This window comes from Sphaeramia orbicularis, chromosome 22, assembly GCF_902148855.1.
Source record: "Sphaeramia orbicularis chromosome 22, fSphaOr1.1, whole genome shotgun sequence".
NCBI lineage: Eukaryota > Metazoa > Chordata > Actinopteri > Kurtiformes > Apogonidae > Sphaeramia > Sphaeramia orbicularis.
Window position 1 is genome coordinate 6,220,295 of NC_043978.1, and position 15,274 is coordinate 6,235,568.

Consider the following 15,274-nt stretch of genomic DNA (forward strand, 5'->3'; position numbering starts at 1 on the left):
CATATGACCAGGTCCAGATCTACCTGTATAGCTGTAGACCACATCAGCAGGTCCAGATCTACCTGTATAGCTGCAGACCACATCAGCAGGTCCAGATCTACCTGTATAGCTGCAGACCACATCAGCAGGTCCAGATCTACCTGTATAGCTGCAGACCACATCAGCAGGTCCAGATCTACCTGTATAGCTGCAGACCACATCAGCAGGTCTGCCTTAGTATCGACTATGCGGACCACAAACAGGTCTGACTTAGTATCGGCTATGCAGACCAGGCTGGCATTCCTTTGGTACAGGGACCGAATGACTGCTAACAAGGGACCATCCACATTGTACTACCAGAGCCCCCCCCGATACAGGATGCCCCTGGGGACACAGTGGTTCCACGGTTCCATGTCCGGGGTGAAGTCAGACCAGGTGGATGTGGGCGGAGTCTGCAGTGATGTGGATGCTGAACCGGCCCGTTGTGGTGCAGAGGAGCTAAGGCCAAAGCAGAAGCTCTGGGTTTACTGGTGTATCTGGATTTGGACCTTCACCTGTGGTCATGAACTCTGGGTACTGACCCACAAGCGGGTGGGGGGGGCAGGGGGGGCGGGCTCAGCCTTAGAGATAGGGGAAGGAGCTGGGACATGTTTGAGGGACTCAGAGTAGAGCTACTGCTCCTCCACGTCCAGATGAACCAGTGGAGGAGGTCCATCCAGTGAGGATGCCTCCCTGGGGAGGGGTTAGGGGCGTGTCCATTTGGAAGGAGACATCAGGGCCGACCCAGGAAAAAAACTGGAGGGACTGGACATGTGGTCTGGGACTGGACCTGTGATCTGGGACCGGACCTGTGATCTGGGACCGGACCTGTGATCTGGGACTGGACCTGTGATCTGGGACTGGACCTGTGGTCAGGGACTGGACCTGTGATCTGGGACCTGTGATCTGGGACCGGACCTGTGATCTGGGACTGGACCTGTGGTCAGGGACAGCCTCAGGGTTCACCTGGAGGAGCAGGTGGGAGCGTGTGTGTGAGGAAGGGGGGGCTGTATGGGCTCCTCTGCCTGCCCCCCCAGACCTGGCCAAGAGGAAGAACCACGAGTACAAGACAAGTACGACTGTTTGATTCATATGAATGTGTTTGATTCATATGAATGTGTTTGATGCATATGTTTCAGTGTTTGATAAAAAGTGTGAAGTATTTGATGAATGTTCAAGGTTTTCAGTCCAACAGTGTGTGAATACAGATGAACACCTCCCCCTGGTGGAAAAGCCTGCACATTACAGCTCAGTCCGCTGGACAATGCACAAAATACACACACAAAGAATGCATTAAACACAAAAAAATGAACAAAATGCACAAAATATTCACAAAATACACACAAAAAAGTACAAAATACACCAAAAAAATACAAAATACACACAAAATATGCATAAAATAAACAAACAAACAAACAAAAAATGTTTACCTTTGTACATGTTGTTGTTGTTTACCTTTGTACATGTTGTGGTTGTTGTTTACCTTTATACATGTTGTGGCTGTTGTCATTTACCTTTGTACATGTTGTTGTGGTTGTTGTCGTTTACCTTTGTACATGTTGTTGTGGTTGTTGTCGTTTACCTTTGTACATGTTGTTGTGGTTGTTGTCGTTTACCTTTGTACATGTTGTTGTGGTTGTTGTCGTTTACCTTTGTACATGTCGACCAAAGAGTCCCTCAGTTCTTTGCTTGGATTCCATGGGGATGAACTGGTCGGTTCTGGTTCTGAACTGGTTTCTCTGGATGAAACAAAGACATTTGTTAGTTCACAGGTTCCCGAAGCCTCCAGGTCCAGGGGCCTGTTTCACAAAACTAGGATTCCGTCATCCAGGATGACTGACTAAGCTGCGTTCAACGAATCCCAAACAAGGGAGGAGTCTAGGCTTAATCGGTTTCACAAAGACCAAGCCAGGATGAACAGACACAGATTCGTCACGCCAGGTGGAACTCATCCTGGATAAGTGCGCGCACCCGGCTTCCTCAATAGACCCCAACATCGATCACAGATTCACCATGGCAACTAGAGCCGCGGACTTTACCCCAGTCGGACGCAAAACTCCTCATTTTGGCTAACGAGGAAGTAAAGGACCGCATCAAAAAGAAAGACAACACCACAACAGTTACAAAAACAGTGAGAGACAGCGGTCAAGGACTACAGACCGCCTGAATGAGTAAGTAGTGCACAAACACACTGACTGTTCCACTGAAACCATCACAATTACAACCCAAATAGTTAATTAACACCTCCGAAAACGGAGTTGTGAAATTGTAAGTTAAACTGACTGTAGATGTGAATAAAACTGTGTAAATGTAACTGCATCAGACTGAATAACTCTGATAAACAGATGAGCTCAGACTTCAGTGAATTTACATTTGGGATAAATAAAGTTATCTTATCTTATCATGATTCATGACTATGATATTGTCAATTAACCCATAAAGACCCAAACATCCATCACCAACCAATAGCATCTACTGATCTAAACTGTTTAAGTCCTGTTGATCCACTAATCCTATCCATCCATGTCAATAATTAGTGTAAAATACAGTTCTTCATCTTTTCATGGTCATCAGATATGACCCATTTGGACGTTCAGAGTTGAACATGGAACATGGAAACACCGTCATCTTCTCCAACATTGATTCACCAGTAAAACCCATGGAGTTGGATCAATGACAGTGGATGGATACACTGGGTTTATGTTCAGTTAATGATAGGTTGGACTGAAAGACACTGTTTATTCAGTTTTCTCTGTTTCTGATAGAAGAACCATCAACTTTAATCTGAGCTTTAACGAACATCTACATGATCCGTGAATTAAATATAGAAAAATATCTGATTTATACTGATAAAATACAAACTACAGAAGATAATATGATAATAAATGGAGATAAATCACTTAAGAAAGGTTAGAAATAGAGTAAATTCATTAGTGAACTGACACTAAAGTAGTGCTGGGCCTTTATGGGTTAATGAACACTGTTCATTGCTTGTGATGTTCATTGTTTGGTTTAATATTGTTCATCGTATCATTTTAGATGGTCCATGCTGACTGTCTCATCAGTACTGTGTCTCAGCGGTCTGGTTTTGGCTCGGTCCATGACTCCTCAGTCTATTGGACCTCTGGAATCTGTCAGTGCCGATCACAAGGTGAGCCACACAACCTCTGTTAACAATCACTTTTTACATCAGATCTGTGTCCAGAATGTCACTGTGTTTATGAGGTTGTGATGCTGAGGTTTTGTACTGACAGGTGAATTGTCTGGTGTGTGTCTGGGGGACAGGGGGTCTACCTACCATCCTTTTCTCCTGACACCATACACAGACCCCCAGGAACCACAGCAGGCCTACAGTCATGCCCATGCCAGGACAAGGACCAGGATCCAAATGACCTTTGACCTCCTGAAGGCACGCTTTCACTGTCTTCACCCCCTAAGGGTCAGCCCTTTGAGGTCATGTGACATCACTGTGGCCTGTACTGTCCTCCACAATGTGGCCTGAAGGAGGGACCCCCCCCCCGCCCCCCAAAATGCATCACACATGGACTGGGACAATCCTGCCATCTTCCCTGATGACCACAGTGGTCAGCTGGTCAGGGACCAATATGTGTTCACCTATTGTAGTTCACATGCATGATTTAAGTTAAATATGTCCTGCAGGGGCAGAGGAATTTTTTTTGTTTGTTTGTTTTACAATTTAAATTGATTTGGCCTGTTTTGTTGTTTGTGCTACATACTGTGTGTATCCTGTATGTATACTGTGTATATACATTGTGTAAACTGTGTGTGTACTGTGTTGCAGGAGGCTACTGCATCCATTCATTTGTCTGTTCATTTGTTACGTATGGATTTGTCCTGTATTTCTTTCAGTGTACAGACATGTGTATTTCTTTCAGTGTACAGACATGTGGGCTGTATTCTACGTTTAAATGTGTATTTATTCTTCTGTTCTATCATACGTTTTGGTTCTGTTCTTTCTATCTTGTACAGTCACTGTGTGACTTCAGTTTTAAAGGAACTGATGGTTTTACATGCTTTGATTTATCTTTATTCAATAAAGAAACATCATGCTACTTTTTGTGTATTTATATGATATATATAGTCGATAGCAGTGGTTCTCAATTTTTTTCTGTCGGGCCCCCCTTTGGAGCACAAAAAATCTCCAAGCCCCCCTCAACCCCTACAACCCCTTGTACCTGTGGTGCAATTATTACTGTTATTGAAAGAAAGATCAATATCGTAAGAATACTTTTTGCTTTTCCTTGAATAATTTGTTGTGCAAATTAAAAATAACCTAGATTTTTGATTGAACAATACAAATGAACTCAACAAGACTGCTCCCTGAGACATTATTTTTCAAAATAAAAATAGGAAATGTGTAATTATCTTACAACTATGACAATAAGGTAAATTTTTTTTTTTAGAACAACAAACACATTTTGGTAACAAAGATGAACATTTTAACAATATCAGTGGCTGCAATAAGCCTGTTTATGTTGCACATCTCAGAACATCAAAGTGCAAATTGTACGAACTGTGCAAAAACAGAAACATTGCACATTTTTCTTTTCCAGTCCAATCCTTGTCCACTCTCCAAACCTAAACTCTTTGTCTAGTCTAGTGACAGATCACCATGGCAGTAGATCTGTTTATTGTACGTCCCTAAAATGAGTCCAGGGTGCTCCAACGCTAAAACATTAGTTCCACCTGATACATGTTTGAACCTGAAGAAAAAATAAACACCTAGAAATGATCCCATGCCCCCCCTGGCAAGCCTTTGCACCCCCCCGGGGGGGCCCGCCCCACTTTTTGAGAAACACTGGTCTACAGGAAACTGTCAGTTACCTAAGTATAAATAATACAGAGACTGAAAGGGTAAATGTAATCAAATTCCTTGGAATAACTATACAAAAGAAGTGAAGTTGTTTTATGTTGTAGTGCATGGAGGTGTGGGGGAATACTGACTGAACTAATACAAATCCAATCAGCATTATTCAGAAAAGGCCAATACCACTGATCAATAAAGTATCCTATAGGGAACACACACATCAGTTTATGATCAAATGAAAAGCTTTAAAGTTTAGTGACTTAGTCCACTTTTAAACAACACAATTTATGTTCAAAATTAAAAAAAAAAAATCTGTTGCCTGTTCATATTCAGAGCTTGATTAAAATATGGGAAATTATTTCTAATTTCAGAGGAAGTCATGTGTTCAACAAACCCTATGTTAGAACAAATATGAACACAGTCTGTGTGTTGGAGGAAATGTTTAGAACAGTTCAATCCTGAGTTCACAGACTGTACAACACTATTTATGTTTAAAACTAGGTTTAAATGTCATGAAAATATATGAAGAATGTGAATGTTAATTTTTCCACTCAAACTATTTAATGTTTAGTTTTTTGTTTTTTCTATTGTTACTAAGCTAAAGGCATTGGTATCTATTTTATTTCATTTTGTTTGGTGAGATGAATGGGGAGCAGAATGATCTTAGGCTTCAACCTATTCCTTTAGACTCTTTAATTTTTAAACATTGTATCTGCATAAATGTTTAATGTTAAAAATGTCTGAATAAACACAACTGAACTGATCTAATGATTGCAAAATCATCTAAAATCATTTATGTAAAATTATTGAAATTAATAATCACATGTTTAAATACTGACAGTGGGTCTAGTTACTGTGATTCCATTGTGTAGTGGGCAGTGGAATAACTACTGGTTTCCATTTATGATGACTGTTGACTGAGATAAGGGATGAGGTTAAATAAATCCTGGAATTTAGCCTGGTCTGGAGCAGGCTAGCTCCACAGAATAAATCTCCATGGTAACTTATATCAAAACATATCCTGCTTTCCCCTATCCTGCTTTTGCGAAACCGAATCATGGATAAATTGAGCCAGGATAACCAACATATCCTGGCTTAATCCCTTATCCTAGTTTTGTGAAACAGGCCCCTGGTCGACACACCAACCTGTGGACCTGATCCTGGACCTGGACTCATTCCACACCTACTTTTACTGAACTGCAAGGAAGGCAACGTTCATGAAACTCAGCAGATTCAGCATCATTTGCACCAAACCAAAGTACAGTACAAAGAAAAACACAATAAAAAGGTAAAAACACAATAAAAACAAAGAGAAAAACACAATAAAAAGGTAAACACACAATAAAAACATAACACAATTAGAAGCACTCGGAGAGCGCAGACCTCCGCCAAGGCTGATCAGTGGCCCCCCCTGTGGGCCCCCCCCATGCCAAGGAGGTTATGTTTTTGCCAGGGTTTGTCTGTCTGTCTGTCTGTTAGTGTGCAACATAACTCAAAAAGTTATGGACAGATTTTGATGAAATTTTCAGGGTTTGTTGGAAATGGGCCTCCCCCGTGGGACCCCCACCCCCGATCACCACCAAAATTTAATCATTTCTTCCTTATCCCATTTCCAACAAACCCTGAAAATTTCATCAAAATCTGTCCATAACTTTTTGAGTTATGTTGCACACTAACGGACAGACAAACAGACAGACAGACAGACAAACAAACAAACCCTGGCAAAAACATAACCTCCTTGGCGGAGGTAATAAAAAGATAAAAACACAATAAAAAAGGTAAAACCACAATAAAAACACAATAAAAAAGGTAAAAACACAATCAGACATAATAAAGCACTTCACATATTTAATCCAACATCAAATGCTTGAGTCACATGACCACCACACGCTAGAGTCACATGACATCACACACTAGTCACATGACCGTCACATGCTAGAGTCACATGACCATCACATGCTAGAGTCACATGACCATCACACGCTAGAGTCACATGACCATCACACGCTAGAGTCACATGACCGTCACACGACACCTCTAGCTCATTGGCTGTTTAATCTGAACTGCTGTCTGACTGATTACCCAGCATTCCACTGTCCAATCAACAATACAGCAGAGTCTGAGGCCACATTTAGATGTTCACTGAGGTCACAATTCACTGAGGTCAAAGTTCACCGAGGTCAAAGTTCACCAGAAAAGAAAGCACAAAAAACACACAAAACAAACATAATGTGCATGCACTTGAAAACCCTGTCTGACTTATTAGACTCACTACTGCCCCCAGTGGTCTGACTTACGTCCATGTCAAAGTTTTTGGATGGACAGACGACCAACTGAAGATAAAACCCTTTGGCCAATGTGGCCGATGGCTGAGGGTAAAAACCCAAACACACAAACCCTAACCTTAAAGGTGAAGACACATCAACCCGACTGCCGACTGTCTCCAGTAAAGGTTACCCCGACGTGGTCAAAAAAAGGGTTGGTGTTGTTGTCAGTGTTCAGTAGTCCAGAAGGGTTGGTGTATATTCAACACTGACTTCACTCGTTCAGATCTGATCTGAGCAGTGAATGGACTATTTATTATAGAAGACAATAATAGTGTGCAGTACCTTGGCAGAGCTGGATTCACATGGAAACTTCTCCTTCACTGATTCACTAGTCCAGGACTATCCTTCCACCAATCAGATTGGTCCGACTGAATGACGGGGAGTGGACAATTACACATGTTGAATCACCCGAAAAGACTGGAGATGGAATTAATGACGGTCGATTGAATGGAACACACCAAACAGACTCATGTGACCGACAACGACCGACAAAAATAGGGCTGGTGTATCTGCACCTTAACCTGAACCCCCTTTAGGTGGTCCTTTAGGTGGTTCTTCAAGTGGCCCTTTAAGTGGAAAATGCTCAGAACTGAAACCCAGATGTGACACAAACAGAATGAAACCACAGGTGTCAGTCTAGAACTGGACCCTGGTGGACCTGCAGTTACACACACACAAGCAGATCTGGACCTGGGTCTGATCCAGACCTGGGTCTGATCCGGACCGGGTCTTACTTGTGGACGAGCCTCCTCAGGTTGTCCACCTTCTGCTTGGCTCTCTGCAGAGCCACCTGGACGTCCACAGTCCTGCTGCCGCACCACGCCATAGCACACACCAACTGGCATCTGCACCTGCCCTCTCCATGACAACCTGCACACACACACCGACCGGCACCTGCCGTCTCCATGACGACCTGCACACACACACCGACCGGCACCTGCCATCTCCATGACAACCTGTACACACTATGCCTGCAGTTGAGGGCGGCGATTGGCCGGTAGAACCTCAGCTGTTTGGATATTGATGAGGATCAGGGGAGTCCAGTTTCAGCAGAGCTCAGGTTCCAGGACCACGTCAACATATAAATAACACAATAACTGACTCTGGTCCTGGTCCACGTCTGGAGGATCCGATTCTGTTCAAACACTGACCAGGGTGAGTTTTATGCAGATGAAATGACCGGTTCTAGTTGATGTAGGAACCAGATCCAGATCAGTTCAAACAGAACATCCTGCACCTGCAGAACTCACGGGTTCTGTCAGAACTCTGGGGTTCTGTCAGAACTGTTGGTGTTTGTATCTTTGGTTTTTTGTTGTAATTGTTTCAATAGGAGTTCAATAAAGACACAACAGACGACTGATGGACTGAAGCTTTAATATTAATTATTTGACTGAAGCTTTTATATTGATTATTGGACAGGTCCAGGTCCAGCCCTAAGACCCAGAGGCAGTCTTCACGTGTGTTGCGTCTCTGCGTCCCTCAGCAGGCGGTCCAACAGGTCCAGGTCCACTCGGTGTTTCATGACCCAGCGGCCGTTCAGGTGGAACACAGGGATGTCCCACCTGTAGCGGTCCCACCACACCCTGTTTTCTGGACAACTGATGTCCACCTGCTCAAAGACAAACTGGACAAACAGAGGACACACGTTAACCAGCGAGGTTAGTCCACTACCAGGAGAATCCACTGGTTCTGGTTCTGATCTCACTCTGTGTCTCAGCGGCTCCAGAACCTGTTTGGCATCATCACACAGTGGACATGGATCCTGTGGACAAACACGAAGGACTGGTCAAATGGACGCCGACCCGCCAATCATTGACATCCATATCACTGAAAACCCCAGAGGCTTGGACCGTCGGTACCAAAACATGCACAACATTGCCATGCTGACGGCAGAAGGAAGCAGGCGTTGCCATGGTTACCTTGGTAAACAGAGTCAGAGTGGGTAAAGTCTTGGAGCAGAAAGCTCTGAGAGGTAGCAGAGGAGAAGTCTTCAGCAAAAACATGTTCGCCTGAGAAGAAACAGAAAGAAAAGCAGCGTCACTGACCTGAAACAGCCAATCACAGTGCAGAACATCCACAGTAACGACGAGGCGGCCAATCACAGCGCAGAGCATCCACAGTGATGGCGAGGTGGCCAATCACAGCGCAGAACATCCACAGTGACGACAAGGTGGCCAATCACAGCACAGAACATCCACACTAACGACGTGGCGGCCAATCACAGCGCAGAACATCCACAGTGATGACGAGGCGGCCAATCACAGCGTAGAACATCCACAGTGATGACGAGGCGGCCAATCACAGCGCAGAACATCCACAGTGATGACGAGGCGGCCAATCACAGCGCAGAACATCCACAACGACAACGAAGCAGCCAATCACAGTGCAGAGCATCCACAGTGACGACGACGAGGCGGCCAATTAGAGCACAAGTTTTAGGTTGAGATGAAATATGAATGTGGAAAAAATGTCCAGAAATTAAAGAGGAACTGTCGGATTCATTATAATGAACATTTAAACCAGAACCAAAACCAGAACCCAGACCGGGTCCATCTAGTCTGACCCTCTGGAACCACAACCAGAACCCAGACCAGGTCCGTCTGGCCTGACCATCTGGGACCAGAACCACAATCTAGACTGAGTCATTCTAGTCTGACCCTCTGGAACCACAACCAGAACCCAGACCAGGTCCGTCTGGCCTGACCATCTGGAACCAGAACCACAATCTAGACCGAGTCATTCTAGTCTGACCCTCTGGAACCAAAGCCCGGTCCATGTAAGATGAACAGGGTCTGGTGTGAGTGGGTTCAGGTAAAACCGGATGGACCGGAAGGACCGGATGGACTGAATCCGTTTCAAAACTTTATCCAAACAGCTGATGTTTCCTCTGTTGTTTGTTTATTTGCTTGTTTGTTGTTTATAATCCATGATCTGACACCACGTGTGTTTCTTTCATATTCATGAAGCTCATAATCAATCAAACGGACATGAATCAACTACTGATCACTGATCAATAGAAGGTGGGATCGGGTCTACGTCAGTGCACCTGGAATGGCCTCAGACCAGGACCACATTCAAATAACCACAAACGGAACCGGACCCGGACTCGGCCCACATGAGACCATGACGTGAACCAGTACCAATACTTTAACACTGCGCATGTACACATTCCTCACACGCCGTTAGCAGTTAGCTTGTGAGCTAACTCCTCCGGACTGTTTCTTCCTGCTCAAACCGAAGTAAACTCACCGAGTCCGGATGGAAAGTCCTGCTGAGTCCCGGATGAGCCCGCCTCAATCTGGATCAGTTCGGAGATTTGACACTTTTAATAAAGTCTGAAGTTTCAGCAGCGGCTTCGCGGAAATACGAACGTCTTCTTCTTCTTCTTCTTTTTCTTCTTCTTCTTCTTTTTCTTCTTTTTCTTTTTCTTCTTCTTCGTTTTTACTGGAGGTCTATGAACTACTTCACAGTGACACCGCCCCCTATCGGACCGGACCCCCCCCCCCACACACACACACACACACACACGCGCGCGCGCGCGCGCGAAGAAAGGGCCAAAGGTATTGTTTTCAGTTCGATTTGTTTGTTTGTTTGTTTGTTTGTTTGTTTGTTTGTTTGTTTGAAACACACTTTAAAAGAGCTATGCTGGTCTATAAGTCTCTCCATGGTCTAGCACCAAAGTACATCTGTGACATGTTGGCTCATATGAACCATCTGGGACCCTGAGAACCTCATGGACTGGTCTTTTGCTGGTGCCCAGAGTCAGGACTAAACAGGTGAAGCTGCGTTGCAGTTCTATGCAGCTAAACTCTGGAACAGTCTTCCTGATGACGTGAGACAGATCTCTACTGTGACAGTGTTTAAGTCCAGGCTGAAAACAGCTCTGTTCAACTGTGCATAGAATGACTGAAAGGGTTCTGTCTGACCTCTGACCTTTTACTTTGTTTTAATTGATTATTATTTATGTTTTACTGATTATGTTTTAATTGTAATTGTGTGTTTTTAACCTGTCTCTTCTCCATTTTTGTAAAGCACTGTGAAATGCCCTGTGTATGAATTGTGCTATACTAATAAATCTGCCTTGCCTTGCCTTGTTTGTTTGTTTGTTTTGTTAACACTTTAGCACTTTTTTCCATTTACTTAATGTCCCTAAAAACACCAATTTTGTTTCAATTTACTTCAAACTCTTAGAGATGATTGATCTGACATCAGCACACGAATAGACATGATGACATCATCTGGATCCATGATGACATCAGCTGGATCCATGATGACATCAGCTGGAACCATGATGAAATCAGCTGGATCCATGATGACATCAGCTACAATAGATGCGAGGGGCAGGGCTTGTTGTGTCTGGAACCACTTGATTTAATAATGAGGTCAAAAACCTGGAGCTTGGTCTCAGAAAGACCACTAAAGACCAGAAAAGACCACTAAAGACCAGAAAAGACCACTAAAGACCTGGTGAATGTTCAGAGAGACCACTAAAGACCAGATGAAAATTAAGAAAGACCACTAGAGACCAGATGAACGTTAAGAAAGACCACTAAAGACAAGATGAACGTTCAGAAAGACCACTAAAGACCAGATAAATGTTAAGAATGACCACTGAAGACCAGCTGAACGTTTAGAAAGACCACTAAAGACCAGCTGAACATTCAGAAAGACCACTAAAGACAAGATGAACGTTCAGAAAGACCACTAAAGACCAGATGAACGTTAAGAAAGACCACTAAAGACCAGCTGAACATTCAGAAAGACCACTAAAGACCAGATGAACGTTAAGAAAGACTACTAAAGACCAGATGAACATTAAGAATGACCACCAAAGACCAGCTGAACGTTTAGAAAGACCACTAAAGATCAGATGAACATTCAGAAAGACCACTAAAGACAAGATGAACGTTCAGAAAGACCACTAAAGACCAGATGAATGTTAAGAAAGACCACTAAAGACCAGATGAACATTAAGAATGACCACCAAAGACAAGCTGAACGTTTAGAAAGACCACTAAAGACCAGCTGAACATTCAGAAAGACCACTAAAGACAAGATAAACATTCAGAAAGACCACTAAAGACCAGATGAACGTTAAGAAAGACTACTAAAGACCAGATGAACATTAAGAATGACCACCAAAGACCAGCTGAACGTTTAGAAAGACCACTAAAGATCAGATGAACATTCAGAACAGTGGCGATTTCTCATAGACTGCAAGGGAAGCCCGGCTTCCCCTAAAATTACGAAAATTAAATGGTTAAATATGTACGGTTGTGTTGACATTTTATTGACTACAAACGTGTTAGAACATGTTCATCTTAAAGATGAGTTTGTTCAAATTAGCTTTATCACAAATCAACAAACACGATGTTGTTCACTTCTCATACATTCCCGTTGCGCTGTTTTCTCATTCGATCTCTGCTCAGTGCATTTGTCCGTAGACTCTGGGCGTCTCTGGGCTTCAATGGGACTGAGTGGAACAGTTTTTTTCATTGCCTCAAAACTGGACGGTAATTGGATTAATGCCACGATGTTGTCCCGCCCCCGGACACCGGGCGTCTCTGGGGGTGAATGGAGCTGTGGGCGGAGCTCGGCCGGGCTGGACGCCAGAATCCTACATGCTGATTGGAGGATCAGTCGAAAGGCTGAATCCCGTTTGACTGACAGCTGTTTTCAGATCTACTCCTTCACTGACACAGTTCAGTTTAATACCGTCGCATATTCTGCTGTGAAATCAAGAGAGAAACCACTACGAAATTACTCGTTCATTTCTTGCTCTGTAAATAAAACACACTCATTGTACTTCCTTGTTTCAATTTAACATAATTTCAGCGTTTTCTTGTTTCAGTTACATAATTTAATCATTTCTTGTTCGAGTTTAATATCGTTTTGTAGATAGTTAAATCAATCAAACTGTTGGCGAGGTCGGAGTGAAAGGAGCATCTGTAGTTTAAAAAGGCTGAAGTCTTACACCTGCAACACACTGGGCCAAGGCAATCTAAGCAGAGAGGATACTGGTCCAGTCCCTGGAAAAGATGCCTACTTGGTACGATAAGGTTACTGACCATTTTCTTAAAAAGGAACGGAGGGCCAAATGTATGTTTAAATAACTTGACTTTTTTGTTTTGTTTTGTTTTTTTGTTTTGATGTTAGCCGACAATGAGCTTCCCCTGTCTGAAAGACGAGCAGCCGCCACTGATTCAGAAAGACCACTAAAGACCAGATGAACATTCAGAAAGACTAGTAAAGACAAGATGAATGTTAAGAAAGACCACTAAAGACCAAGATGAACATTAAGAATGACCACTAAAGACCAGACCAGACTCTGACTTCATCCAAAAAATGAAATTTAGGTTAAAATTTTTATCTCACTTAAAAACAGTTCTTAATCATCCCCAAGACATCAACAAGTCATTTGTGAGGTATTTAAGTGTGTTTAAATAAACTTTTGAGGGGGGTCATCAGCGGCCCCCCGGTGGGCGAACATTAGACTATAGTACGTGCTCCAAAAAATGAAATTTTGGTAAAAATGTTTTATTTCATTTAAAAACAGTTCCAAATCATCCCCAAGACATCAACAAGTCGTTTGTGAGGTATTTAAGTGTGTTTTAAGCAACTTTTGAGGGGGTCATCAGCACCCCCCCGTGGTCAAACATAAGACCATAGGACATAAGACATAATATAGTCCATCCATCCATCTATCCATCCATTATCTCCCGCTTTGTCCGGGACTGGGTCGCGGGGGCAACAATCTAAGCAGGGATGCCCAGACTTCCCTCTTCTCAGACTCCTCCTCCAGCTCTTCTAGGGGGTCCCCGAGGCGTTCCCAGGCCAGCCGAGAGACATAGTTACTTCAGCGTGTCCTAGGTCTTCCCTGAGGTCTCCCCAGGGAGGGGTCCAGGAGGCATCCGAAACAGATGCCCGAGCCACCTCAGCTGGCCCCTCTCGATGTGGAGGAGCAGTTGTTCTACTCTGAGCTCCTCCCTGGTGACTGACCTCCTCCCCCTATCCCTAAGGGTGTGCCTAGCCACGTTACGGAGGAAGCTCATTTCGACTGCTTGTATCCGGGATCTTGTCCTTTTGATCATGACCCAAAACTCATGACCATAGGTGAGGGTAGGAACGTAGATTGACCGGTAAATGGAGAGCTTTGCCTTTCAGCTCAGCTCCTTCTTCACCACAACTGACTGATACAGCGACTGCATCACTGCAGAAGCTGCACCGATCCATCTGTCAATCTTACGCTCCATCCTTCCCTCACTCGTGAACAAGACCCAAGATAATTGAACTCCTCCACTTGGGGCAAAGACTCTCCACCGACTCGGACTCAGATAAGACTGTAGTATACGCTCCAAAAAATGAAATTTTGGTCAAAATTTTTATTTTACTTAAAAACAGTTCTAAATCATCCCCAAGACAAAAACAAGTCATTGCTGAGGTATTTAAATGTGTTTTCAGTCACTTCTAAGGGGGGTCATCAGCGCCCCTCTGGTGGTAAAACATATGACTATGTTATAGTTGAGGTATTTAAGTGTGTTTTAAACAGTTCTAAATCATTCCCAAGACATCAACAAGTCATTAGTGAGGTATTTAAGTGTGTTTTAAGTAACTTTCGAGGGGGGGGGGGGTCATCAGCGCCCCCCTGGTGGTAAAACATAAGACGTATGTGCTCTAAAAAATGAAATTTTGGGAACAAATTTTAATTCACTTAAAAACAGTTCTAAATCATCCCCAATACATCAACAAGTTATTTCTGAGGTATTTAAGTGTGTTTTAAGTAACTTTCAAGGGGGGGTCATCAGCGCCCCACCCCCCCACCACCACCCAGTGGTAAAACATAAGACTATATAGTATGTGCTTCAAAAAATGAAATTTTGGTAAAAAATTTTAATTCAATTAAAAACAGTTCTAAATCATCCCCAAGACATCAACAAGTCATTAGTGAGGTATTTAAGTATGTTTTAAGTCTTTTTTAGGGGGGGTCATCAGCACCCCCCGGTTGGTAAAACATAACATACAGTGGGGCAAAAATGGATTTAGTCAGCCACTGATTTTGCAAGTTCTCCTACTTAGAAAGATGAGAGAGGTCTGTAATTTT

General features: G+C 43.4%; 2 protein-coding genes and 1 long non-coding RNA gene across 5 annotated transcripts in view; 1 reads left to right on the top strand and 2 right to left on the bottom strand.

Annotated features, from left to right (window-relative positions):
• Positions 1–8,450, bottom strand: part of mipol1 (mirror-image polydactyly 1) — a 96,925-nt gene extending 88,475 nt beyond the window's left edge. The window contains exons 1-3 of the mRNA XM_030126187.1: positions 8,130–8,450; positions 7,908–8,043; positions 1,669–1,757 (exon numbers count right to left, since the gene is read on the bottom strand). Of these exons, the coding sequence (XP_029982047.1) occupies positions 1,669–1,757; positions 7,908–7,999 (181 nt within the window). The 5' untranslated portion in view covers positions 8,000–8,043; positions 8,130–8,450. The remainder of the gene's footprint in view (positions 1–1,668; positions 1,758–7,907; positions 8,044–8,129) is intronic.
• LOC115413397 (uncharacterized) lies at positions 2,052–3,393 on the top strand. Its single transcript, XR_003934462.1, has 3 exons — positions 2,052–2,189; positions 3,058–3,169; positions 3,345–3,393. It is a non-coding gene; the product is annotated as an uncharacterized LOC115413397 (long non-coding RNA).
• Positions 8,451–8,527: 77 nt separating the features above from the next.
• c22h5orf63 (chromosome 22 C5orf63 homolog) lies at positions 8,528–10,594 on the bottom strand. Of its 3 annotated transcripts, none has more exons than XM_030126198.1 (4): positions 10,423–10,594; positions 9,093–9,218; positions 8,879–8,935; positions 8,528–8,797 (listed from the first exon to the last, which is right to left on the bottom strand). In XM_030126198.1, exons 2-4 carry the CDS (start codon positions 9,174–9,176, stop codon positions 8,627–8,629), a joined length of 312 nt encoding a protein of 103 aa, XP_029982058.1. In that variant the 5' UTR covers positions 9,177–9,218; positions 10,423–10,594; the 3' UTR covers positions 8,528–8,626. The 3 variants fall into 3 exon arrangements, with proteins under 3 accessions (XP_029982058.1, XP_029982057.1, XP_029982059.1); XM_030126197.1 differs by having other exon boundaries at positions 9,093–9,182; positions 10,423–10,591; XM_030126199.1 differs by having other exon boundaries at positions 9,093–9,182; positions 10,466–10,565.
• Positions 10,595–15,274: the final 4,680 nt, after the last annotated feature.

Bases quoted from the DNA above. Each gene is read 5' to 3' on its own strand.
- c22h5orf63 (XM_030126198.1), bottom strand. From the start codon at position 9,176: ATGTTTTTGCTGAAGACTTCTCCTCTGCTACCTCTCAGAGCTTTCTGC. The intron at 8,936-9,092 runs GTAACCATGGCA...GTTTGTCCACAG, and splicing joins CTCTGACTCTGTTTACCAAG to GATCCATGTCCACTGTGTGA. The intron at 8,798-8,878 runs GTGAGATCAGAA...CTGTTTGTCCAG, and splicing joins TGGAGCCGCTGAGACACAGA to TTTGTCTTTGAGCAGGTGGA.